The sequence below is a fragment of the Lepus europaeus genome, unplaced genomic scaffold, assembly GCF_033115175.1.
Source record: "Lepus europaeus isolate LE1 unplaced genomic scaffold, mLepTim1.pri SCAFFOLD_426, whole genome shotgun sequence".
Classification (NCBI taxonomy): Eukaryota; Metazoa; Chordata; class Mammalia; order Lagomorpha; family Leporidae; genus Lepus; species Lepus europaeus.
In genome coordinates, this window is record NW_026909302.1 from 47,803 (window position 1) to 73,005 (window position 25,203).

Here is a 25,203-nt window from a genome sequence, read left to right on the forward strand (position 1 = left end):
GCAGGGCCAGGAGAGGGCTCTGTGCCGGCCACGGCCACGCCCAGCCCTCCTGGTGCCCACATCTCCCCGCTTAGCCCCCTGTGGGTGGGAATGGGCGCTCTGTTCTTGTCATTTTACAGTCAGGGAAACTGAGGCACGGGCCTCTGTTGAGCCCCCCATCCTGCATGCTCCCTAACCCCGCCCCCTACTCCTGTCCCCAGGGGGAGGGGGCCTGGAGGCAGGTGAGGGTCTCGCGGCACACGCAGTTTAAAGGCAAGGAATCCAGTGCCACTTTTATTTTGATAGACCTCAGTCTCAGCAAGAGAGGAAACGTGTCTCATGGGGATCACCCCACACCCTGGCCCCGCCCCGCCCCCCAAATCCTGCTTGTCACCCTCGTTCTTTGTTCTGCCCCCTCCTCCTTAATCCGCGCTGCCAGTCATTTTCCAGTTCCAGCTGCTCACCAGCTGGGGCGACCCCTATTACATCGGCCTCACCGGCCTGGAGCTGTACGACGAGCGGGGAGAGAAAATCCCCCTGTCCGAGAACAGTATCCTTAATCTGTGGGCAGGGGCGGGGCGGGGCGGCGCCAGCCAGGCCGGGCCCCCAGGAACCAGCGCCCCGGGCTTCAAAATGCCACTGGGCTCTGCCACCCCCAGCCACAACCCGGCAGGACGCCCACAAGCCGGAGGCCGCCCCCAGAGAAGCGCAGGCTCTTGGGCAGTCCAAAGGCTCTGACAAGGTCTGCAGCAGTGAGAAGGGGGTTACCGCATTGCGTTCCAGGTGGTGTGAGCCTAACCCAGGAGCCCTGGGCTCATGGAGTGCCTGCCCCAGCGTCTGTCCACTGTGAGCCCACGAGCCCTTCCAAATATTTGACATGAGCTGCCGATGTTTCTAGAAACCAGGGCTCGGTACATGGTGCCCCGTTGGCTCTCGTGACAGTGCTGTGGAGTGAGCTGTTGTGCCCCCGTTTCACCCAGCCCCACCCTGTGCCCCACCCCTGGCCACTCCAGGAGCACCGTATCCCCAGCCAGCTCTCTCTACTCCCTTCCCCGTGAACTTGAACCTGGCCGCCCCTGCACAGCCACGCACCCCGGGGCTCTCATCCTCCCCAGAGCGGGTCTAACGCAGCTATGCCCTCTCCCACTGCTGCCCAGAGCAGCAGGCCCGCCAGTCCCAGGGCCCTGGGTGCCGGCCGCACACACAGCTCCTGGGTTACGGCCTCCTGGACACAGCCTCAGACATCGCCGCCTTCCCGGACAGTGTGAACTCGCTGGAGGGCGTGTGTGGGGACGCCCGCACCCCCGACAAGCTCATCGACCAAGTCAACGACACCAGCGACGGCAGGCACATGTGGCTGGCTCCCATCCTGCCCGGCCTGGTGCGTGCCTGGGGGCGGAGACGAGCCGGGCCGCTCAGAGGGGTCAGGTGGTCACTGGCGGCCAGCTGGGGTCACTCCCAGCCCAGCAGCCCTGAGACCTGGCTGCACACAGGGCCGCAGGTGTCGTCTGCAGGTGTGTGCCACTGTCTGGCGCCCCGAGGCCACAGGGCCCAGTGTTCCTGTTGGAGCCCTGAGGGCGGCTGAATTTGATAACCCTGACCCTCACTGTTCCAGGGGCACACCCAGACAGGGCCCTCCCCCACCAAGCCCGCCCCGACCCCTCCCACTCCAGACATCCCGAGCATGGCCACAGGCTGGGACCAAGGGTCTGGGACCCACATGGAGTTTTTGCTTCTTCCTTCGGTCTTGCACTGGGGCCCTAATATTTGAGAGCCCTGAGCGGGGGGTGGAGGGGCAGCTGGTGGAGCTATGGGGGTCTTCCTTTCCTAGCTGGCTTCAGCCGTGCTGGCTCTTCAACCCTGCAGCCCAGGGTCAGAGACAGAGGCTTGGCTTTGCATTTCTGAGCGGGAGAGAGGACAGACAGGGGTCAGAGCCCTGTGGATTCCTGGAGGGGGGGCAGGCAGTGTCTGGGCCCGATCCAGGGGGAAGGCCAGGGACAGTCCCAGCTGGCTGCGGGCACTCCCCGGTGGGCCACACCAGACTCAAGAATGCAGGCCCTCCCCGTGCCAGCTCAGCGGTTTGCTGCAAACGCAGCCACACGTGCTCCGATTCCAGATGGGCTCGGAGGAGGCGAGAGGCGGCGGTGGGGATTCCGGGCCCGGCGCCTCCTCCGAGCCTGGCCACCTGGGCAGCGCCGTGGGGCGCAGCCCCTGCCCACGCCCGGCGCCCCTGCCTCCAGACACGCCCGTCTGCTCCCCCGGCAGGTGAATCGGGTGTACGTGATTTTCGATCTGCCTACCACCGTGTCCATGATCAAGCTGTGGAATTACGCGAAAACGCCGCATCGCGGGGTGAGGGAGTTTGGTGTAAGTACTTACTAGCTGGGTTTGGGGCTCTGGGGTTTTTTGGAGTAATTATGCTTATTGGTAAGTAGGCTGCCGGCAGTCACCATGTGTGGCGGTCTGAGTGCTGGGAGATCGCCACCCGGAAATGAGTTCCAGACCCCAGAGCTGCCGCCCAAATCCACCCGCCTTTTCTCTTCTGTTCTGATTTTTGGCTTTTGGTGGGAGGTGACTTTTGGCGGAGGTTCTCAAGGACGAGGAAGAAGCAGGGTCCATCCAGGACCTCCCGGCTCGGCCGCCTGGGCTAACCATAGCTAAGGGTTTTCATGGGATTCATAGGCCCTTCGCACCTCGGTTTGCACAGCTGCAGTATGGGGCTAATAGCACTTGCCTTTCCTGCTGGCTGTTGAAGACCCCGAAATCACGCAGGCCCGGGACCCGGTGGGCTCAGGGAGGCGACACCCATCTCCCAGAGGCCCGCTGGTCGGTGTGGCAGGGAGGACGGGGAGCCCACCGGCCCCGGGGCTGTCGTCTCTGCAGCTCCTGGTCGACGACCTGCTCGTGTACAATGGGATCCTGGCCATGGTGAGCCACCTGGTGGGCGGCATCCTGCCCACGTGTGAGCCCACGATGCCCTACCACACCATCCTCTTCACGGACGACGCCGGCACCTGGCACCAGGAGAGACGCACCAGCGTCAGGTGCGTTCCGGCCCGCAGCCCCAGCCAGGGTGGGCGGCGGGGGCCACGCGGCCGGGGCCAGACACGACCTCCTGTCTCCGCCCCCCTCCCCCCCAGCACCCAGGTAGAGGACCAGGACGTGCAGCTGACAAACGAGAACCAAATCGTGACGAACGCCAAGAGGAAGCCGGGCGCCGTCGACCCAGGTCAGCCTCCTCCCTCTGCCAGCTCCTCCGGCTCCCTCCCACCTGGTCCCCACCCACAAGGAGCCGGCAGCCTCGCCCCCGCCCCTGGCTGCCCACGGGCGCCTCTCCACCACCCAGAAGCCTGCCGAGGGGGCGGGGCGGGGGCGGGGGTAGGTTGGGCGGGTGGGGGAAGGCAGAACCTCCCTGAGCAACAAATGACCTGCCCGCAGGCACGGGTGTGGCCTTGTGTAAGCCCGGGGCTGCAGGTGCAAAGGGAGAAAGGCACTCAGAGGAAACCAGTAGGGGATGCCAAGGCGAGGGCTTCCTGGAGGAGGTGATATTGGCACTGGATCCCATGGGATGCGAGGCACCAGCAAAGGCATGCCCAGGGCCTACTCCAGGCAGAGGACAGGCCAGGGGGCCAGGGGCCAGGGGGCTAGGGGCCGGGTGTTTGAGGGCCTGCAGGCCACCTAAGCTATGGGTTTTCCCACAGAGACTGTGCAGTGCCCTCGCCCCCCAGCGGCTGGTAACTGGCCACCCCCATGCTCTGCCCTGACAGCCTTACGCCCCAAAACCTGCCTCAGCACGAAGGAGCCGGCGAGACGGTGGCGGTGCTGACCCACGGTGCCAGAGGGAGAGCCGGCTGCCAGCTCGCGGGCGCTGCGGCCGGGACACGGGGGCCTGCCGTTCCGGGCTGCACAGGGCGATCCCTGCCCGCCTCCCCTGTCTGATCCCGCTCAGCCACACTGGGCTGACAGGTGGGGGCATGGTGGGCAGACCAGGGACACTGTGTCTTTCCTAGGGTAGCCAGTGCCCAGTCCTGCCTCCTCTGGGGGCTCAGGGACCAGTGTCTCTCCTGGGTGTTCAGTGTCGGTCGCGGTGGCCACGGCCCACTCTCTAGGGGAGCTCCTGCTGTGTGGGCCTCTTAGGGTGGGTGTCCTGCTGAGGTCCCCACTGTGCTGTAGCCAGGCCCAGAAGGGAGGAGCTGGCCGCCAGGGGGCCGGCAGAGCCCACCCAGACGCTGTGTGGACGCAGAGGCGGGGAGCGCACCCCACCTGGGGCCCGCACACCACAGCCCACCTTGTACTTGAACTCAGCCTGGAGAAGCCGGCCCCTATTGCACTCCCCGGCTGCCCCTTCCGGATCTGTTCTATGGCTCTCCCTGGTCGCTCCTCCCTGCCTGTCGGTGCCCTGCGCCCCTGAGGCCCTGCTGTGGGGTCCCCGGCTCTCCGGGCCCTCCCCGCCCCTCGCCCGCCGGGCCAGCAAATCCCAGCGCCCTGGAAGCGAGCCCGGTGCCGCCGCTGAGCGACGCCCCGCGCGCATCTGTTTCCATCTCTGTAACAAGCTCGGATCAGGGGCCTAATTGGTTTCCCAGGGGTGGGTAATTTCTCGTTCCAAATATTAATCCGTTGTTCGGCTGGCAGGCAGCCCGGCCCGGGTGCCAGTGCGATCCTATGCGGCCGAGCGCCCCGCAGATACGGGCGCGGGTGTGGCTATGCGGATGGGCTGCTGTGCGGGTGCGATCCATCACTCCTCGGGCTTATGTGGCTCCCAGGAGAGACCCAACCAGCTCCCAGGCCCCCCCCAGTCGGGGCCGTGGCTCTTAGAGGGGGCCTCAGGCGTGGGGACGCGGGGGGGGACCCTGGACCGGCTGCACATGGTGGGGAGACAGCCGGGGCGCCGCGCGCGGCCGTTGGCTCCCACACTCCCAACGATGTTGCTAATGACTGATGGATGTGCAGCTTTAGGAAGCAGGGAAGAGAAGCTATACAGGCGTTAACGCTAACATAAATTTCTATTTTTTTTTTCTTCTTGCAAAATCAATAAAAGATGTTATTAAGGCTGCAGCCTGGCACGCTGGAATGGGGTCAGATGGCGGGAGCCCTGAGTCAGCGCTTGCCGGAAGCAGCCCGCACGACGCCGAGAGCCTGGGCTGAGCCCCTTCCCCACCTGCGGAGTTGGGGGGTGGCCCTGGCTCAGCCTGCCCAGCACACGGCAAGCAGCCCCTGCGCGTGGCGTGGTTACCGTGAGCCCGGCGCTGCACGCTGAATCCACGCACAGCCCCGTGGGAAAGGATGCTCCCATCACCCCCTTTCACAGAGAGCACAGAGAGGCTGTGTGACGTGCCCAGGACACACAGCCTCAGAAGCTGTTAGTGCCGAGAGCCAGAAGTGACCACGTGACCATCCGTGGGTCTGTCAAGGGCCTGGGGTCTCCCTTCTCCAGGAGGGGGTCCTGGAACAGGAGCCCCCAGGTGCCGGGCACCTGGGCCCCCTCCCCGTTGCCCCCCAGCCCCCCGCTCCCTTCAGGGCTGAGTGTTGGGGCTCTTGGCTTCTGGGTAAAGCAGCCCTGAAAGGGGGCTGCATTGAGGGGGTACTGGCACCAGGTAGGAGGGACCTTTGGGGCTCCCCGAGTCCCCGGTACTGGGGAGAAGCCTTCAGCCCCACAGGCGAGGCCCCGGCCCCACGTGTGCCGGAACGTTCAGGGGCCTTCCTGGCTCCTAGAAGGGGCCCCACGGGCGCGGCTGCCCTGGCGTGGAGAGCGCTCCCCCCTCCCTGCCTCCCTGCAGCCGCGCGGGCCTCACAGCACCTCAGCCTCCGCAGCCCGCAGCCAGAGCTGTGTGCTGGGTCCCAGGGGCCAGGCGAGCGACCTGCGGGGACCCCGGGCCCCAGGCTGCACAGGCCCTCTCCGTGGGAGGCGTGGCTCCCGATCCTGACCGTTTTATTTATTTTCCACGTGAACTCTAACTTTCAAATATTGACTCAACTTAAACAAGCAAACGGAGTAAGCCCAGTACCGCGTGTCTGCGGCAGGCTCGGGTCTGTCCCCCACGGTGTGTCACCCACCTGCCTCTGCGGGGACATCAGCCCCACCATTGCTGCCCGCCCAGCCCCCACCCCGAGCTGCAGCCTCCTGGGAGGAAGAGCAGGGAGGGGAACCCCTCCCCCGGCTCCTCAGCCCCTGTCTGTGCGGACAGCCCCCCGGGTCACTGGAGTGGGCCTTTGGGTCCTGGGGGCGGGGGGCTTCCCCTTTGGACATCTCCACAGCCCCTAGTCCTGGCCGGGTTACCGGACCCAGACCTGGGCTTGGCTGCCCGGGTTTGGCTGACTGCCGGTCTAGGCAGTGTTAATCAGTTAACCCTGGTCTCCCGTGAGAGTTCATGTGCAAGGTCAGATACTCCGCTTCCCTGGGAAGATGAGAAGACCCAGCAACCCAGGTCCCGCGTCCCCAGCTGGGCCCGGCACCTGGGCAGGCAGGGCCCCCTGGCACCCCAGTCCCGCCTTCAGCCCCTGTCTTCACTGGCATAACCTGCACAGCCCGAGGGCGCTCTGAGGCCTGGGCCTTAACCGTCTGGTGTCCACACTGGCACCAGCCAGGCCAGGGGGACTGGGGAAGAGAGACAGGGGCTGGCCTCTGCCCAGGGCGGAGTTTGTGTCCCCAAGGAACCTGGGGGTGTCTGCCACTTGGAGCAGGTGCACGAGGGTGTGCCAGGTCTCCAGGTGCTGTGTGGTGCTCGGATACTGTTTTCGGTCTCCCAGCCTCTGCCTCTGGCCGCCATATTTTGTGATCATCACAGCCAGAACAGACCAGTGCCCCTTGGCAGGTGCGTCACCAAAGCCAGCTGTCAGAGACATCGCAGGCTTCAGCGGCAGGTGTGGTTCCTGGGGCCTTTGCACATGCCGCCCCTGCGGTTCCCTGGTCTAAATCAGAGCCTTCCTTGGCTCACCTGCGGACTGCGCCTCACTACCCGAGGGATGGCTGTGTTACAAGGGTTATTTGCATCTCCCCCAGACTGTGCGCCCTGGGAGGGGGGCGGTGGCGTCTGTGGAGTCCCCTTGCACAGCCTGGTGCCTGGCACGCGGAGCTCCCTCGGTGACTACCTCCTGGGTGAGTGGGGCCCACGGCAGGTCAGTGGTAGACACAGGACTCGAACCCAGGCTCCTGACAGTCCGCCGCCCCTGGCTCATTCTTCAGCCTTGGACAAACACCCATGAATTCAGCAGATGCTTCCATTACCAGGGGAGCCGGGCACATGGCAGAGAGCATGGCTGGGGCAGGGTAGAGGGAGGCGGCGGGACACAGCCCGGCCACTCCCAGAGGCCACCTCTCACCAGCCTGTGGCCAGGGGAACAGAGCTGGGAGCACACGGCCCGCGCACGTTAGCACACACGTGTGTGAGGTCCACCTCTGAGGCCTCCCATGTTCCCGTGTGTGTGTGAGAGTGTGTGACCGGGGAGCATGTGTGCCCAGGCCGTGTGGCTACAGAGACACTGGACGCACGGCAGTCCCGGGCAGTCTCGGCTATGTGGGAACTGCTCTGGGCTGTGCTGAGGCCAGCGTATGGGCGGCCACACGGAACACGCCCCGGAGCCAGCAGCCAGCCTGGCAGGGTGACGCCACGTCTGCCTAGCCCGGGGCAGGGCTGGTGGGCACAGCTGCTCCATCCAGGCCCCCGGATGTCACCCAAGCCGCCTTCCAACCAGGTGGCCTGGGGGGGGGGTGACCCTCTCCCCCCGCCTGGAAGTGCCGCCTTTGATCCAACCAGCAGCCTTCCTGCTGCACAGGAACACTCCAGGAAGACCACCACCGCCAGCCCCCTTGTGTGCTCTCCCCCTCCCTCCCCGCAGCGCTGTCCCAGGAGCCGCCCCCATAGCGCAAGCAGTACTCACACGATGACTTAGTTCATAGTTTTCTCAAAGCCTTTGTTCTTTTTTTACTGAAATGCCTATTTTGGTTTTCTCCTAAGCAATAGTGTCTGCGAAATCACAGCGCTGATGTGTCCGTTACACATTTTTTTCTAATACACATTTACATAAACACAACTATTAAAATAGATGGAAATGTTGCCAAGGTGCCGGCTTGGTTCTGGGAGGCCCCGGGGCGGGGAGAATCTGGAAGCCCCGCCCAGCCCCCCCGCCGCCCTGCCCGAGGCCAGGCTGGAGCTCCCTGTGCCCCGGTGCCGGGGGCCCTGAGCTCCCTCCCAGGCTGCGCTCCAGCTGCGGGACTTCCCGGATGAGTGACACGTGAGTTAGCGCATCACTCACTTGGTCCGTCAATGCACGCGTGTTGAGCAAGCCCCTCCACCCGTGTGTCCCCTGGGCACCTCTGAAGCAGAGCCTGTCTCCCCCAGTGGCACCCACCCCACACCACGGAGTTCACGGCCCACGTTCCACTGCGCCCTCGTCAGTCCCTCCAACCCGAGTCCGCCCGGCTGCTCCCTCCCCCAGGCCACCCCCTGCTGTCACTCTGAGCATCGCAAGGGTGCGGAAGGCATCTTTCTGGACCATGTACCTGCTCGCATGCGGTGGCTGGCACAGGCTCTGAGCTTCCTATGCCCCCGCACCCCCGACACCCTCCCCGGCCGGCTCCCCACGGCCCTCCGGCCCCTGCTCACCCCACCACCTGCTGCCTGGGCTCCCGGCCTCCAGTGCCACTGTCCCTGGCTGCCACTCTGCCCCACGGGTGGGTGACGTGATGGAGAGATGCGTGGTGGGTAAGGCATGGACCAAGGGACGAAGGGACGGATGACGGATGGCTGGGTGGGTAGTGGGTGGGTTGATGAATGAGGATCTGGACGGATGGATGGGCGGGTAGGTGGACAGACGGGAGCCAGCTGGAGGGAGGGGTGGATGGGTGAGCAAGACTCTGCTTCGAGGAAAGCTCTGGAGACCCTCCGGGCAGCGGTGTGGCCTCCTGGGAGGTCTCGGGAGCCCCAGTTCAGGGCCCAGCGCTGCCGTTCGTGGGCTCTGTAACCGCCAGCACCGCCTGCCCCCTCATGGTTCCACGGAGAGACACTGGGCACAGGGCCCTGAGGGTCCCCGAGCTCCGGAGAACCGCGGCTCCTTCGCCCTCCCTTTCAGTCCCCGGCCTTGCCCGCCCTCTGGAAGCCAAGGCTGTGCCGTGCCCGAGGCGCCCTCCATCCCCTCCATCTCTGGCCCTGGCCTCGGCACTCAGGGCTCCATGGCGGGTGATGAGGGGGCAGCCACGGCTGGCCCGGCGAGCGACTGGCCTGCACACACCGCCAGATCACAGGTTCAAGACGCATTTATTGAGCCCCTGCTGTGTGCCTGCCGGGTGACCACCCCCTCTCCCGCTGAGCCAGTGTGCTGCCCCTCCTTCCTTCGGGGGCCTGGCTCCCTGCACCCCCCCCCAGGGATCCGCCCCTCTGGGCGCCTCCTCAGCTTCCTGGCCGGCTGTAGGTGTCCCGGCACGCAGTGGTCAGTGGCTGCGTCCATCCGGTGCTCCGGCCGCGCCGGGTGGGCTCTGTGCGTGGTGGCGGACGGTGAAAGTTCAGGGCCGCTGTCCCGAGGTGTCTGTGCGGCCGCGGGGGACCCTTGGACTCATCCTGGCCCCCAGTGTCCAGGACCCCAGGGTCCAGGCAGGCAGGAGGCACGAGCCTGGCGTCTCCCCCTACACGCGGGCTGAGTCCACAGCACCCAGGCCGGGCTTCCGGGATGCCAGGGGGCGGTGCCAGCGACGGCCCGAGGTCCAGGGGCCGGGCTGGGGTCTCTGTCACACCCAGTGACCCAGGACCCAGCACTGGCGGCTTAGCTCGGGCGCCTCCTGTGCCGCGCTCCGAGGCCAGGAATCCCCCACGTGCGGCTGGTATCCTGCAAGAGACAAGAGGGCAGTGCCGACAGCCCCTTCCTCCAGCCCCACCCCCGCACGCCCGTCAAGGCGTGGGGGGCAGGCCTCCAGCCTATCAACACACCTGCGTCCAGCACCCACCCCTTCACTGACCAGGTATCCTCCCATGAGTGTCAACCTGCCCATCAACCTGTCTATACACCTCTCTCTCCACCCCATCCTGCCCCCAGCCGCCCCCAGCTGCCCCCAGCCGCCAGCTCACCAACACGTCTGTACCCATACAGCTGCTGTCCGCTTACCAACCATTCATCCACCACCCTTGCACTCTTGTCCCCTGCACACACAACCACCCACAGCCCTAAAAGCCATTCGTGTCCCCTCCCCAGTCAGCACACCTGCCATGCACCTGCTCACGCTCCCACCACCCCCAGAATACACCCTTTCTACACCCACACGCCACCCCTGATCCAGTGTTCTGTCCCCTACCGACAGCTCAGCCATCCAACAGCTGGCCACGTGGCCCCCCGCCGTGCACCTGCTCCCACCATCCACCCATCAGCTGCTGCTCTCACAGCCTGGGCAAGAGGGTGCGGCCAGGGAGACCCCCTTCCCCACTGTTCTCCCTCCTTTGTCCTGATTCTCAGAGGATCGAGCCCACCCCGCCCCCACCCTCCCTCAGTGCCAAAGCCGTTCCCGTCTCACCGTGGGACCTGCTGACAAGTCCTCGTACCTACTGTCGAAGCCTAAGCACCCCGCTCAAGTACTGCCTCCTACATGAAGCCTTCCCTGACTTCCTCTCCCTGGCGACCTGCAGGGATGCACCCACCAGGAGCAGCACCCTCCTCCAGCTTCATCCCCAGGAAAGCAGGGGCGGAGCCACCTTGCAAGCTGGGACTGTGGGGGTGGAGACCGAAAGAGGAAAACCCACAGAGGAGAGGAAGGAGAAACCAGCAGTGGCCCACTGGGCTCCCTGCCTGCCCTACGCCTGTGAAGTAGGTTCTGCCCATTTCACAGATGAGGGGGCTGAGGCTCTGCAAGGAGGAGTCGCTGCCTCGGGACTCCCAGCAACGGAGGGGCTGCAGGGGGTTCACTTCTTCCCAAGGGCTCCCCAGGGTTTGGTTTTCCCGCTATGCTGTTCGTGGATGCCCCGACATACTTGTCACACTCTAGGGTCAGATGGGCTCAGCAGAAGGAAGGCACACGGGGGCGGAGCTTCCTAGTGCAGCCAAGCCCCTGCTTGCACAACTCAGAGTGTCCCGTCAAGGTGGGAGATTCTCTCTGGTGATAAGGCTGGGTGGGAAGAGGCAGAGAGTGAGACTCGAGGGGTTGTGTGGGTGTGTGGGTGGGTGTGGGCTGCCTCTCCCTTCTGTTTTTAATATTCCTTAATGCTAGTGTATTGCACATTTCACTGTATTTTTTAAGGGGAGGGAAACATTTTGCAAACATTCTGGAATCATTTGGCCTTAGGAAAAAAAAAAAAAAAACACAACATTTGTTTTGGCCCAGCTACTGAAACAGTTGCAATCTTCTGAGATGCTTGCTGCCAAGATAAAGGTATTTGGGCTTTTAAGAATTTTTTAATCTGGAAGCAAATATTTGGTGCACACGAGGTTTGACTGTCTTTCTAATGGGTATCCAGAAGAGACTGGGGCTGCTTTACGGCTGCCAGGAGGCACACAGTGGAGGGCTTACTGGAACCCAGGGAAAGTGATAATGGATTTAAAAAAAAATGCAAAAACCTCTCTCTGTCGTTAGAATTGGGCTCTCTGCCCCCTGGACCTGGAGGCCACACCCCGAGGACTGGGCCTTCCCCACTTCCCTGGCCTCCCAGAAGGGGCTCAGGGCCCGGAGCCATTTACGGAGCGTGCGGGGAGGAGCCCCCAGCAGCCACTGCTTCGCCTCTCTCCCCATCTCCCTGTCCTGCACTTGCAAGCCAGCCACCAGCCAGGGGGAAAAAAAAGGCCCTGGGCTGTGGACTGGGGCATCGCAACTCAGAATGTCTCCCGGGCCCATGTGAGTCCTGGAGACAGTGAAGTGGGCAGAGGCAGCTGCGTGTTGCATGGAGATCGTCGGCTCAGAGCTTCCCGGAGGTTCAGAGGAGTCGAAAACGGGGATTACCAAATACAGCCTCCTGACCTGCGAATGGTGACTACTACGGATTTTTAAAAATACGAGGGAGCCTCAGACAGTCCATGGGAAATGCAGAGAAAGGAGAACTGCGCATGGGCTTCGCACTCTGCACCAAAATAAACTTATCTTTTAAAAACATTTTTATTTCTTTATTTGAGAGTCAGGGAGGGAGGGAGGGAGGGAGGGAGGGAAGGAGGGAGAGAGAGAGAGAGAGAGAGAGAGAGAGAGAGAGAGAGAGAGAGAGAGAGACAACAGAGAAAGAAAGCCCTCATCCAATGCCTGCAATGGCCTGGGGTCTGAAGCTGGGATCTCAACCCTAAATTAAATTTTTCCACAAATCTGTTTATAATCATTTTTTTTTTTGACAGGCAGAGTGGATTGTGAGAGAGAGAGAGAGAGACAGAAAAGTCTTCCTTTTTGCCATTGGTTCACCCTCCAATGGCCGCTGCGGCCAGTGCATCATGCTGATCCTAAGCCAGGAGCCAGGTGCTTCTCCTGATCTCCCATGCGGGTGCAGAGCCCAAGGACTTGGGCCATCCTCCACTGCCTTCCCGGGCCATAGCAGAGAGCTGGCCTGGAAGAGGGGCAACCGGGATAGAATCCGGCGCCCCGACCAGGACTAGAACCCGGTGTTCTGGCGCCGCAAGGCGGAGGATTAGCCTGTTGAGCCATGGCGCAGGCCTATAATCATTTTTTTAAATTTGAGTCAGAGAGACAGACAGACAGAGCCCTCCCATCTACCAGTTCACTCCCTAAATGTGCAGGAGCCCAGAGTTCGACCTCAGTCCCTCACAGGAGCGTCAGGGACCCAGGCACCTGAGCCCTCACCTGCTGCCCCAGGGTGTGCATCAGCAGGGAGCTGGAGGCGGGTGCGGAGCTGGGACTCGGGTGCTCTGATACCGATGTGCGTGTCCCAAGTGGCATCCTGACCTCCATGTCAGTGCCAGCCCCTTTCCAAAAACGTACTTTTTGAGGTGCCTTTGTATTTTACCCAATCCGTGGGTCAGGGAACACCTCCTGGGTCAGACAGCCCCAGGAGGCCGGTGGGTGACCCTTGTCTCCCACTGGGTCTTTGTTGCCCGTGCTGGTCCCTTGCCAGGATTGTTCTTCCCGCCTCTGCTGGCCGCTGGCCTCTGGACCCTCCCGTCTCCTCTCAGATACTTCCTCCTCTGGGAAGCCTTCCCCAGGGCTGTGGGCAGGGGCCGTGCTCCCCGCCTCTCCCTGTGCCTTTCAGGCTAACAAAAGTCGGGGTCCAGGCTCCACCACCTAGAAGTCACCTGTGTGACTTCTGAAAACAACCTCACTTCTCTGAGCCTGCAGATGGGTGTGAGACACCCTCCACTACCCAACCTCCAATGCCGGGTGGACGTGACGAGGACACATCGTGAGCTCCGGAGGGGGCTTGGGTTCAACGACCTCTTCACAGCTAGGGGAACGGAAACCCGTGGGTGGGAAGAGATTTGCTCAAGGTCCTGCTCGGTCGGCTGAGCTCCTGTGGAGCCTCCTGGGCTTGGAGAGCATCAGCCTTGCAAATGCGATTCCTCTTGAAGGACCCTTATGAGGGAGAGGGACAAGAAACTAGGCCTGGGCAAATATCAGGGGCTTCTTAAGAGGTTAGATGTTCCCCAGAGTCCAGCGGGCAGGACGTTCTCTGGGAAGGAAAAGTCAATCCCCTTCAGAGAACCTCTAGGCATGCTCAGAGCAGAGCTGCCACTCCCTTTCGGAGAGTCTCAGCACTCTCCTCAGCACTCTCCTCAGCTGGTTCCCTCAGCACTCTCCTCAGCACTCTCCTCAGCACTCTCCTCAGCACTCTCCTCAGCATTCTCCTCAGCACTCTCCGGTATGCTAATTGTCCCTCCGAACCAGCCAATCCCGTGCCACCTCTGCATTCCATATGCTAATGGTCCCTCTGAACTGACCAATCCTATGCATGCGCATTAGGAATATGCTAATTCGTTGCCTATATAACCTGTGTGAAACTGCCGCTCAGGGCTCCTCACTGCCTGAGGTGGGGGCCCGTTTGCGCAAACGTTCAATAAAAACCTCGTGCTTTTTGCATCAACTGGTCTGGAATCTGGATCTTTGGGCGTCCTCCCGAGCAAGTGGGCATCTCTGCAACTGAGAGGTCCAACATTTGGTGGCCCGTACGGGGATTTTAGGTCGCCCTCAGACCCATTCTCTGCGGACCAGTTGGAGGTATAATTAAGTGTTTTCTGTTTGTTGTTCTTCGTCTTCAGTATTCTGACTGGCCAAGTACCTGACTCTGTGAGACCAGTGGGGGAGGCAGGCGTGCCCAGCAACCCCTGGTCCGTTCCCCGGAGGACGCTCCGGTCTGTGAGACCAGTAGGGGAAACCCTCGGTCCGTTCCCCCGGGTCACGCTCCCGGGGTGGTCTGGAGGTGGGTCGGAGACCAAGTCTCCCTCCTTCCCGGGGAGGGCTGGTCAGGCAGCCGCTCCCAAAAATAGCGCAATAGCGTTCGATTTGTCCTAGCCATGTGGTTTGTCTTGCTTACTGTATATGTCTGTGCATTGGCTGTTCTTTTTGTTTGGGCTGAAATCCTTGCACGCATGGGTCAACAAATAACCACCCCTTTAAGTCTCACTCTAGATCACTGGAAGGACGTTCGAGAACGCGCGCGCCACCTCTCAGTGGAGGTTAAAAGGAAACAATGGGAAAAATTCTGTTCCTCAGAGTGGCCGGCCTTCGAGGTTGGCTGGCCAAGGAACGGCACTTTTAACCTCGATATTATTTTACAGATTAAGGCGCGAGTCTTTCAGCCAGGATCCGATGGACACCCTGATCAGGTGCCCTACATTACCACGTGGGAGGATCTTTCACGTAACCCCCCTCCCTGGATAGAACCCTTCTCCTTCCCGACGGAGCCCATACGGACCCCGATACCCCCTCCTCCTATCCCGGTTGTGCCAACCTCCTCCCTATACCCTCTGAAGGAGATTCGAGATCCAAAACCTGACAAGCCACCGGTTCTTCCGGCTGATCAGGACTTTCTGCTCTTTGACTCTCCCCCACCCTATATTCCCGGCCAGCCTGCTCCCCCGCAGGAACCCCCACAACAACCAGAGTGGGATGTGCAACCTTCTGCACCATCCCCTGATTCCACGAGGGCAGGGGAAGAAGTCTCAGCGCCTTCCCCGCCCTCCAGCCGCCTGCGCCTCCGTCGGGGGCAGGCAGGGGGCTCGGGAAGCGTCTGGACTTCGCAGGCTTTTCCTCTTCGCTCGGTGGCTGGCCAGATGCAGTACTGGCCATTTTCTGCTTCCGATCTTTACAATTGGAAAACCCATAACCCCTCTTTCTCTCAGGACCCTCAGGCTCTGACTGGGCTGATCGAGTCAATTTTATTGACTCATCAGCCCACCTGGGATGATTGTAGGCAGCTTCTGCAGACCCTCCTCACTACTGAGGAAAAGCAGCGTGTCTACCTTGAGGCACGGAAAAACGTCCCTGGAGCAGATGGCCGACCGACCCTACTGCCAAACGAAATCGAGGAGGCGTTTCCCTCAACCCGTCCTGATTGGGACTACACCACCGTTGCTGGTAGGGAGCGACTTCGTCTTTACCGCCAGATTCTCCTTGCGGGTCTCAGAGGGGCTGGAAAGCGCCCCACCAATTTGGCCAAGGTACGTGCAGTAGTGCAGGGGGCTGAGGAAACGCCGGCAGGCTTCCTAGAAAGATTAATGGAAGCCTACCGTATGTACACCCCGTTTGACCCCCTGGCAGAGGACCGGCAGGGAGATGTAATCATGTCCTTTATAGGACAGTCAGCGCCGGACATCCGCAATAAATTGCAGCGGCTAGAGGGGCTTCAGGGGTATACTATACAAGATTTAATGAAGGAGGCAGAAAAGATTTACAACAAAAGGGAGACCCGAGAGGAGAAGGAGGAAAGGATCCGCAAGGAGCAGGAGGAAAGGGAAGACAAAAGAGACAAAAGACGTAATCGAGAGCTTAGTAGAATTTTGGCCACCGTAGTGCAGGATACAGAAAGGAGTAGACCAGGACAGAATAGGGACTTGGGAGACAAACGAAAGCCTCGGGTGGAAAGAGATCAATGTGCCTATTGTAAAGAAAGAGGACACTGGGTCAAAGACTGCCCGAAGAAAACACAGGGACCAAAGAAGAGACCAGTTCCAATCTTGTCCCTGGAAGAAGACGACTAGGTGAGTCAGGGCCAGGAGCCCCCCCCTGAGCCCAGGATAACCCTTGAAGTGGGGGGCAGACCGGTAACCTTCCTGATTGACACGGGAGCCCAGCACTCGGTACTGACTTCAGAAAAAGGGCCTTTAAGCTCCAAGACTTCCTGGGTTCAGGGGGCAACTGGAGGGAAGTTATATCGCTGGACAACCAATCGAGAGGTCCAGTTAAGTACAGGACTTGTGACACACTCGTTCTTACTAGTGCCAGACTGCCCCTACCCCCTCCTGGGCAGGGACCTACTCTCGAAGGTAGGAGCCCAAATTCACTTCCATGAGAAAGGAGCTACCATCACAGACTCAGGAGGGCAGCCCCTCCAGGTATTAACACTACGCTTGGAGGACGAACACCGATTATTCGAGAGGCCCTCGTCCACCATGGCTCCCCTGGACCCCAAGTGGCTCACAGATTTTCCTCAGGCCTGGGCAGAGACTGCGGGAATAGGGCTGGCCGTCAACCGGCCTCCCTTGATCATAGATCTGAAGCCCACGGCCATTCCCGTGTCAGTTCGTCAATATCCGATGGGCAAGGAAGCTAAGGAAGGTATCCGGCCACATATCCAGAGACTGTTACACCTAGGCATTTTAAAACCTTGTCGTTCACCTTGGAACACCCCCCTACTACCAGTAAAGAAGCCTGGTACGGGTGACTACCGCCCGGTACAGGACTTGCGGGAGGTTAACAGGAGAACGGAGGATATGCATCCCACAGTGCCCAACCCCTACAATCTGCTAAGTACCTTGCCTCCGACCCACGTATGGTACACTGTGTTAGATCTAAAAGATGCATTCTTTTGTTTAAGACTGAGCCCTCAGAGCCAATCCATCTTTGCTTTTGAGTGGAAAGACCCAGAGACCAGGTTTTCAGGACAACTCACCTGGACAAGGTTGCCCCAAGGATTTAAAAACTCGCCTACCTTGTTTGATGAAGCTCTGCACCTAGATTTGGCCGACTTCCGAGTCGACCATCCGGACCTGGTCCTCCTGCAATATGTGGACGACCTCCTCCTTGCCGCTGAAACTGAGCAGGACTGCCTAAAAGGTACCGGGGCCCTGCTACAGAGACTGGGGGAATTGGGCTATCGAGCCTCCGCGAAAAAGGCCCAAATATGTCAGAAACAGGTGGCCTACCTAGGCTACCTCCTAGAAGGAGGGCAACGGTGGCTGACGGAGAGCCGAAAAAGGGTGGTTGCTCTAATTCCACCCCCCACCGATGCCAGAAAGATGCGGGAATTCCTCGGGAGTGCGGGATTCTGCCGCCTTTGGATTCCTGGGTTTGCGGAGCTGGCAGCCCCATTGTACCCCCTCACGAAGTCCAATGCTCCCTTTCAATGGAGAGAAGAGCAACAGCGGGCGTTTGACAACATAAAAAAGGCCCTATTGTCAGCCCCAGCCCTGAGCCTCCCTGATATGACCAAGCCCTTCACATTATACGTGGATGAGAACAAGGGAGTGGCGAAGGGAGTGCTAACACAAATGCTTGGACCCTGAAAAAAGCCGGTGGCGTACTTTTCAAAAAAGCTAGACAATGTAGCGGCCGGCTGGCCTCCGTGCCTCCGCATGATAGCGGCCGTGGCAGTTCTGGTGAAAGACTCGGATAAATTGACTCTAGGCCAACCTCTCACCATAGTGGCACCTCATGCTGTGGAGACAGTTATCCGCCAGCCACCAGATCGGTGGCTCTCAAATGCTCGGATAACTCATTACCAGACTATGTTATTAAACTCAGAGCGGGTCCGGTTTGGGACTGCCACCTCTTTAAACCCGGCCACCCTGCTCCCGGAACTGGGGCCCCAGGCCCAGGTAATCCATAACTGTCACCAAATCCTGGCTGAGGCCCACGGCACTCGAAAAGACCTAACCAACCAGCCTCTGCCGGATGCCGAAATGACCTGGTTCACGGATGGGAGCAGCTTTCTACAGAACGGTGAGCGGAGGGCTGGGGCAGCGGTGGTGGATGGAAAAACTGTTATCTGGTCAAGTGCCTTAAAGCCTGGAACTTCTGCTCAAAAAGCCGAGCTCATAGCCTTAACTCAAGCTTTAAAACTGGCACAAGACAAAAAGGTCAACATTTACACAGACAGTCGGTATGCATTCGCCACTGCCCATGTACATGGGGAGATATACCGGCTAAGGGGCCTCTTAACCTCGGCAGGCAAGGACATTAAAAATAAGCAGGAAATCCTAGATCTTCTACAGGCCCTGTTCCTGCCCAAAAGGTTGAGTATAATCCATTGCCCCGGGCACCAACGAGGAGACGACCCCGTAGCAAGGGGAAACAGGATGGCAGACGAGGCCACTAGGGCGGCAGCCCTGAGCCAACAGGTGCTCCCGTTAAAGACAACTGAGCCCACCCAAGTATCGAGGGAACCACCTTTCCTCTATTCGGACCAAGACTTAGATACGATCCAGCGGCTCGGTGCAGAGTATGATGAACAAATAAGGGTTTGGAGGCTCGGAGAGAAAATAGTCCTGCCACACCAATTGGCTAAAGAAATAATTACCAGCCTCCATCAATGGACTCATTTGGGACACAAAAAGTTAAAAGCAGTCTTACAGGAAGATAGGCAGTCTTATTACATCCCCGGACTTGACTCTTTAGTCCAGCAGGTGACTGAATCCTGTGTTCCGTGTGCCAAGGTAAATGCCAGACACCTCAAGCTCCCGGAGGGAGCTAGGGTAAGAGGAGACCGACCAGGAATCAACTGGGAGGTCGATTTCACTGAGATAAGGCCGGGCAGTTATGGGAATAAGTATCTTCTAGTTTTTGTAGACACCTTCTCCAGATGGACTGAGGCATTCCCCACAAAACGGGAAACCGCCCGGGTGGTCGTCAAGAAGATCATAGAGGAGATCTTCCCCCGGTTCGGCTTGCCTAAGGTAATCGGGTCCGACAATGGCCCAGCGTTTGTCTCCCAGGTAAGTCAGTTGGTGGCCAAAGCATTAGGCATAAATTGGAAATTGCACTGTGCCTATAGACCCCAAAGTTCAGGACAGGTAGAAAGAATGAACAGAACAATTAAAGAGACCTTGACCAAATTAGCGTTGGAGACTGGCGTTAAAGACTGGGTCCAACTCCTCCCTATGGTGTTGTTCCGGGTCCGAAACACGCCCTCTCATTGCGGGCTGACACCATACGAAATCCTTTATGGAGGGCCCCCACCAGTAGCAGGCTTGCTTGACCTTGCCAGTGACTCCGTTGCCGATGCCCCTAAATTACAGGCCCGGTTGAGAGCGCTCCAGATCATCCAGAACCAGGTCTGGAAACCTCTTGCAGCAGCCTACCAACCCGAGACGACAACCATCCCACATCCTTTCCAAATCGGGGATGCTGTGTATGTCCGAAGGCACCAATCTAAGACTCTAGAGCCCCGGTGGAAAGGCCCCTTCACTGTGCTGTTGACAACTCCCACCGCTCTCAAGGTCGATGGAATCGCTGCTTGGGTCCACGCCTCACACGTGAAGCGAGCACCACCTCCCCAGGGCCCCGAGGATCCGGATAGACCAGCCAAATGGAAGCTCCAGCGCACTCAGAACCCACTCAAGCTAAGACTTTCAAAAACTGTTTAATATTTATGATGTTCCTGGCCTTTCCCCATTGTTTTTCCAATCCCCATGCTCCACAATTGTTAACATGGGACCCAACCCAGTCCAGCAAGAACAGAGTTCCCTCCCTCCAGTGAGGCAGGCTCTCCCCAGGCCACCCCTCCCGCCAGCCACCCTTTCGCCTAGCTTGGCAAGTTTAACTCCAAACGCTTCAAGCCCCCGTACAACCGGACAGCGGCTGTTTAACCTTTTGACAGGGGCCTTTCTGGCCCTCAACCAGACCAATCCGGAGCTGACCGAGTCCTGCTGGCTATGCCTAGCCCCAGGTCCACCTTATTACGAGGGCCTCGCAGTCCCCAGGACCTGGAATGGCACTACAGAGGCTTTTCCTTGTCCAAACCCTGGTGCTGACTCAACAGTACCAGTGTCAAGCTTTAAAGACCTCCGAGGTCCAATAGATTTTAGGATTAAAATCTGTCCAAAAAGAAAAGGAGGGAATGAAGGACCCTTATGAGGGAGAGGGACAAGAAACTAGGCCTGGGCAAATATCAGGGGCTTCTTAAGAGGTTAGATGTTCCCCAGAGTCCAGCGGGCAGGACGTTCTCTGGGAAGGAAAAGTCAATCCCCTTCAGAGAACCTCTAGGCATGCCCAGAGCAGAGCTGCCACTCCCTTTCGGAGACTCTCCTCAGCACTCTCCTCAGCACTCTCCTCAGCACTCTCCTCAGCACTCTCCTCAGCATTCTCCTCAGCACTCTCCGGTATGCTAATTGTCCCTCCGAACCAGCCAATCCCATGCCACCTCTGCATTCCATATGCTAATGGTCCCTCTGAACTGACCAATCCTATGCATGCGCATTAGGAATATGCTAATTCGTTGCCTATATAACCTGTGTGAAACTGCCGCTCAGGGCTCCTCACTGCCTGAGGTGGGGGCCCGTTTGCGCAAACGTTCAATAAAAACCTCGTGCTTTTTGCATCAACTGGTCTGGAATCTGGATCTTTGGGCGTCCTCCCGAGCAAGTGGGCATCTCTGCAACTGAGAGGTCCAACAAGCGAATGGAAACAGAAAATAAATAGAAGAAATAACAAGGAAATCAAAAATGAAGTGAGATTTTTAAATAAAATGCACACATAAAAAGCAAAAGTTTGTGGGGGAGAAAAGAGGAAAAACAAAACAAAACAAAACAAAAAGAACAAAATAAAGGGTACTAAAAAGAACAGGCAAAACAACAGGATATCCACTACACTAATTATTAAGATTAATACTATTCACTATGCTAATATTTTGAACAAATAGTATATATGAATTACACTATACTCACAGTGGTTCATACAAAATAATCAAAAGTGATGAAACAAAAACATGGAAAACTATAACAGAAAGTAAACACCAGCTCTTGTAACTAAACTTACAATACTAATCCTCCAATGTAAATAACATGATTACAGATTAGAAAAAAATAAAAAAGTTGATATACCCTAATTAAACAATTAGATAATGAAAACGGGAAAGTAGTAGAAGATTTGACAAGAAAAATTAAAACAGAAACGAGGAGATATTGAAATGAAGTAAAAATGCACAGATAAGTAGTAGAAGATTTTGGTGGAACGGTGAGAACAAAATGAATAGAACAATAAAAGAACAAAATAAACAACACACTAACAAGTAATAGACAAAACAGCAAAATATGGAAAGACACATGGCCTTGTCCAAGTCTCACTGGTCAGCATCCAACTGCTTCCTGGAAGAAATGGACAAAATCATCCGCCAAGTCAGGGATTCAAATAGGCAGCTGGAATGACATCACAATGTACCTCCCAACATCACAGCAAGAAATGGACACATCACAGTTGGGGATACTCCATGGCAGTTTCCAGCAATATCTGTCCATTTGATTAAAGAGAAAGTAACCCCAGAAAATCTTTGCTTAGGTTAGTGATAGAAATTGATATTTATTTTTTGCAAAATTAACACATGTAGAATGTTTCAATTGCCTCCTAAAGTCTACACCCCAAATAGCCTTTCCTTCCTCTTTAACATCTGAGTGATAGGTCCCAACATGATGGGACCACTTCCCTGGCATCATGACACTACCACAAAATGTTGTTGCCCATGACAGCTCAGGTGCATTGTTCATATCTGTAGAGCTGAGCGGGAGATGTCTTCCATCATTTCCCCTATGTTCATGCTCAGATTGCTCATTGGAATCCCTGGAGGACCACGAGGCAGTGGGCTGATGTGGTCCAGAGCAGAAGGCAAAAAAAAGTGCAAACTGAAGAATCTGTAGCCCACAAAGCTATGCTTCAAATTGTAGGGAGTAAAACAAGACATTCCCAGAGATTTCAGTGCTTTTTTGCTATTGTAACAAGACCTTGTCTTGGGTATTTGAAAATTTTCACACTGTTCTCAAGGCTGGGGAGAGTAAAATTGAAGACCAGCAGATCCAGTAATTTGAAAGGGCTCACTTTCTGCTTCTATGTTGGTGCCCTCTTCAAAAAACTGATAATGAAATGGAAGGCTGGAAGCCTGCTATTTACCATATGTGTAAGAGTTGAAAGGGAGCATTGTACCCCTTTAAATACACCAGTATGACTGAGTTCAACATGCAAACATTAGGGAAAAGATGGCCCCTTTTTGAAGTGTCCTCACAAGGTGGAAGAAGTGAGTGGACCCCTCCAAAGTCCCTGCAGAAAGTCCCTCATCCTGGGTCTTGTGTTGAGGTGCACTGGTTAAGCTGCACTCTGCAATGCCAGCATCCCTCTACGTGCACCATGTTAAGCTGCACTGTACTGCCGGCACCTCTCTATGTGTGCTTTAAAGATTCAATAAGTTGGGGGGCTAGGGAATGATACAATGAAGTTTGTGCTTTTGGAATGTTCCTGTTGGGATGTTAATGCAGAATCTATAGTAAAAACCTCTTCAAGACTAGAGCCACTAAGAGGCCCTGAAGTGATAAAGACCTAGAGCCTAGGTCACAGACCCAACTGACTGAACAGAGGGAATGAGAGAGCTGCAAGCCCCCAAGATGACTCTTCTAAAATGACTGAAAAACACAGAAGTGCACCTTAGAGAACTTTGTTTTTGAGAATGAATATTTATGAATATTCATAATGAAGAAGAAACTCAAAAATCTAAATAAAAAAAATTTGACTTGTATAAAATGGGCAAATAACCTGTGCAGATATTCTCAAAACAGGATTTACAAGTAACCTACAAGTAATGGAAAAATGTACAATGTCACTAATCATCAGGGAACTGAGAATCAAAATCACCATCTCATTCTAGTTAGAACAGTTTGATCAAAAGATAAAAGTAATGAGTTCTGGTAAGGGTGTGGGGAAAGGGGATCTCTTGGTAGGAATGTATATGACTGTAGCTATTATGGAAAACAATGCAGCCAATCCTGAGAAACCTAGAAAAAGCACTGCTATATGCCTCAGTTATCCTACTACTTATGTGTATCTATGAGTTGAAAGTATATTGAAGAGACATGTGCACTCATGTGTAATGTTGTACTATTCACGGTAACCACGATGTAGAACCAGGTGCCCATCAACTGCAGAATGGATAATGAAAATGTGGTATACACATGCAAAGGAATGTTAACAGAGTGGGAGGCCAAGGCAACTTCTACTACTTTCCTAGGCATAGCAGAAAGCTGCATCACAAGATGAGTAGCTGGGACTAGAACCAGTTCCCATATGGGATGCTGGTGCTTCATTCCAGTGCTTTAACCTGATGTGTCACAGTGCAGGCCCTCAGGCATACTTCTAAGGGTACAGTTTAGAAAGTTTCCATAGGACTCCAAATCCCATTAAAATAGATGGTAAAACTCCCATCGTAATTGTTCAACTGGAGGCCAGTGCTGTGGTGCATTAGGTTAAAGCCGCTGCCTGCAGTGCTGACATCCCATATGGGCACTGGTTCCAGGCCCGGCTGCTCCACTTCCAAACCAGCTCTCTGCTATGGCCTGGGAAATCAGTAGAAGATGGTCCAAGTGCTTGGGTTCTTGCACAAGCATGGGAGACCCAGAAGAAGCTCCTGGCTCCTGGCTTCAGATCAGCTCATCTCTGGCCATTGTGGTCATTTGAGGAGTGAAACAGCAGATGGAAGATCTTTCTCTCTTTCTCCGGCTCTACCTCACTCTGTAACTCTTTCAAATAAATAAAATAAAATTTTTAAAAAATGTTAAAGGAACATATTATGTGTTAACGTGAACATATAGATAGGATTAAGTGTTAACGAAATCACATGAATAGCATCAAGTGCCTGGTAATAATAATAGAATTAAAAAGGAGGGAATGTCCAACATGAGAAGCAGTCCACATAGCAGACTTATAGAATGATAATCTCTTTAAGTAACACTCTGACCTCAGAATCAGTCCTTAAGGAATTTGGATGTGTCTGAAAAGTCCATGAGAACATCTCAGACATGGAAAGCCAAGACACTGTGTCAAAAAATATCCTACATGAAGGATCGCTGTGACTGTGACCCCACTAGAAAAAAAGGAGCCATCAAAAATAATGTACTTTTCTCTGAAGGGAGGAGAGAACTTCCACTTTGTTTATGGCCTTGTCTAAATTCTGCCAGAGGTTGTGGTATTAAAAGCCTTCCATAGCCTTGGCAGCTCATGGCAAGAGCCTCGGGTAATCACTGATGTCATAAGAGTGTTAATTGTAAAATTAACAACAGAAGTCTCTGCATTTACTCTCCATGTAGGAACTCTGTCCTTAATGAGCTGTACTATGAGAATTAACTGCAAAACTTGATCTCAAACAGTACTTTATACATTGTGTGTGGGGATGCACACTGTTGAAATCTTTACGTAGTATAGAGTTGATCTTCTGTATATAAAGTTAATTTAAAAAAATAAAGAAGAAAAAGTATGAGATAGAGGAAATAGGAGAGCTGGATAGGGAGGTGGAGGTGGAGAGAGATACCCTTTCTGCTAGTTTAATCCCCAAATACCCATAGCACCTGGGCTGGGCCAGGCCAAGGCCAGGAGTTGAACTCCATCTGTGTCTCCCATATGGCAGTCAGGAACCCAACTCTAGGCCATCATCTTCTGCATCCCAGGCACATTAGCAGGAAGCTGGATCAGAATATTTTAAAATTCCATCCCAGCACTCCAATATGAGATGTGGTCACCCCAAGGGCAGCTTAACTCCTGCAAAATGCCCATCCCTGAATGCTATCACATTCTTAAGCACTGTACAGAATATTCACTATACTTTTTATAGAAATATAATTTATACTAATCTCACACACTGCAACTTTGTTAAATTTATTAACTGAAATGGACTTTCAGTGAACTATTTAGTATTCTTTTATACTTTGGATTATATATTTGTCACAAAAAATCAAGTTTTATTCCTTGCTCTGCTGTCCAAAATCCTTTTCCCCGTTTTCACATTACTTTTTTTCAGCAGAAACCTTCCTTACGACATTTGAAAGACATGCACAAGAAAATATTTGAGTCTTGTGGCCAACTATTTGGGGAAATCATTTTGCATTCCTCCATTATATGCAATGTTTACT

General features: G+C 56.2%; 1 protein-coding gene across 1 annotated transcript in view; it reads left to right on the forward strand.

Moving 5' to 3' along the window:
• The window catches only part of LOC133755391 (katanin-interacting protein-like), a 28,753-nt gene extending 23,686 nt beyond the window's left edge, over positions 1–5,067 (forward strand). The window contains exons 10-15 of the mRNA XM_062185508.1: positions 419–529; positions 1,221–1,360; positions 2,245–2,346; positions 2,863–3,023; positions 3,120–3,208; positions 3,747–5,067. Of these exons, the coding sequence (XP_062041492.1) occupies positions 419–529; positions 1,221–1,360; positions 2,245–2,346; positions 2,863–3,023; positions 3,120–3,208; positions 3,747–3,805 (662 nt within the window). The 3' untranslated portion in view covers positions 3,806–5,067. The remainder of the gene's footprint in view (positions 1–418; positions 530–1,220; positions 1,361–2,244; positions 2,347–2,862; positions 3,024–3,119; positions 3,209–3,746) is intronic.
• Positions 5,068–25,203: the final 20,136 nt, after the last annotated feature.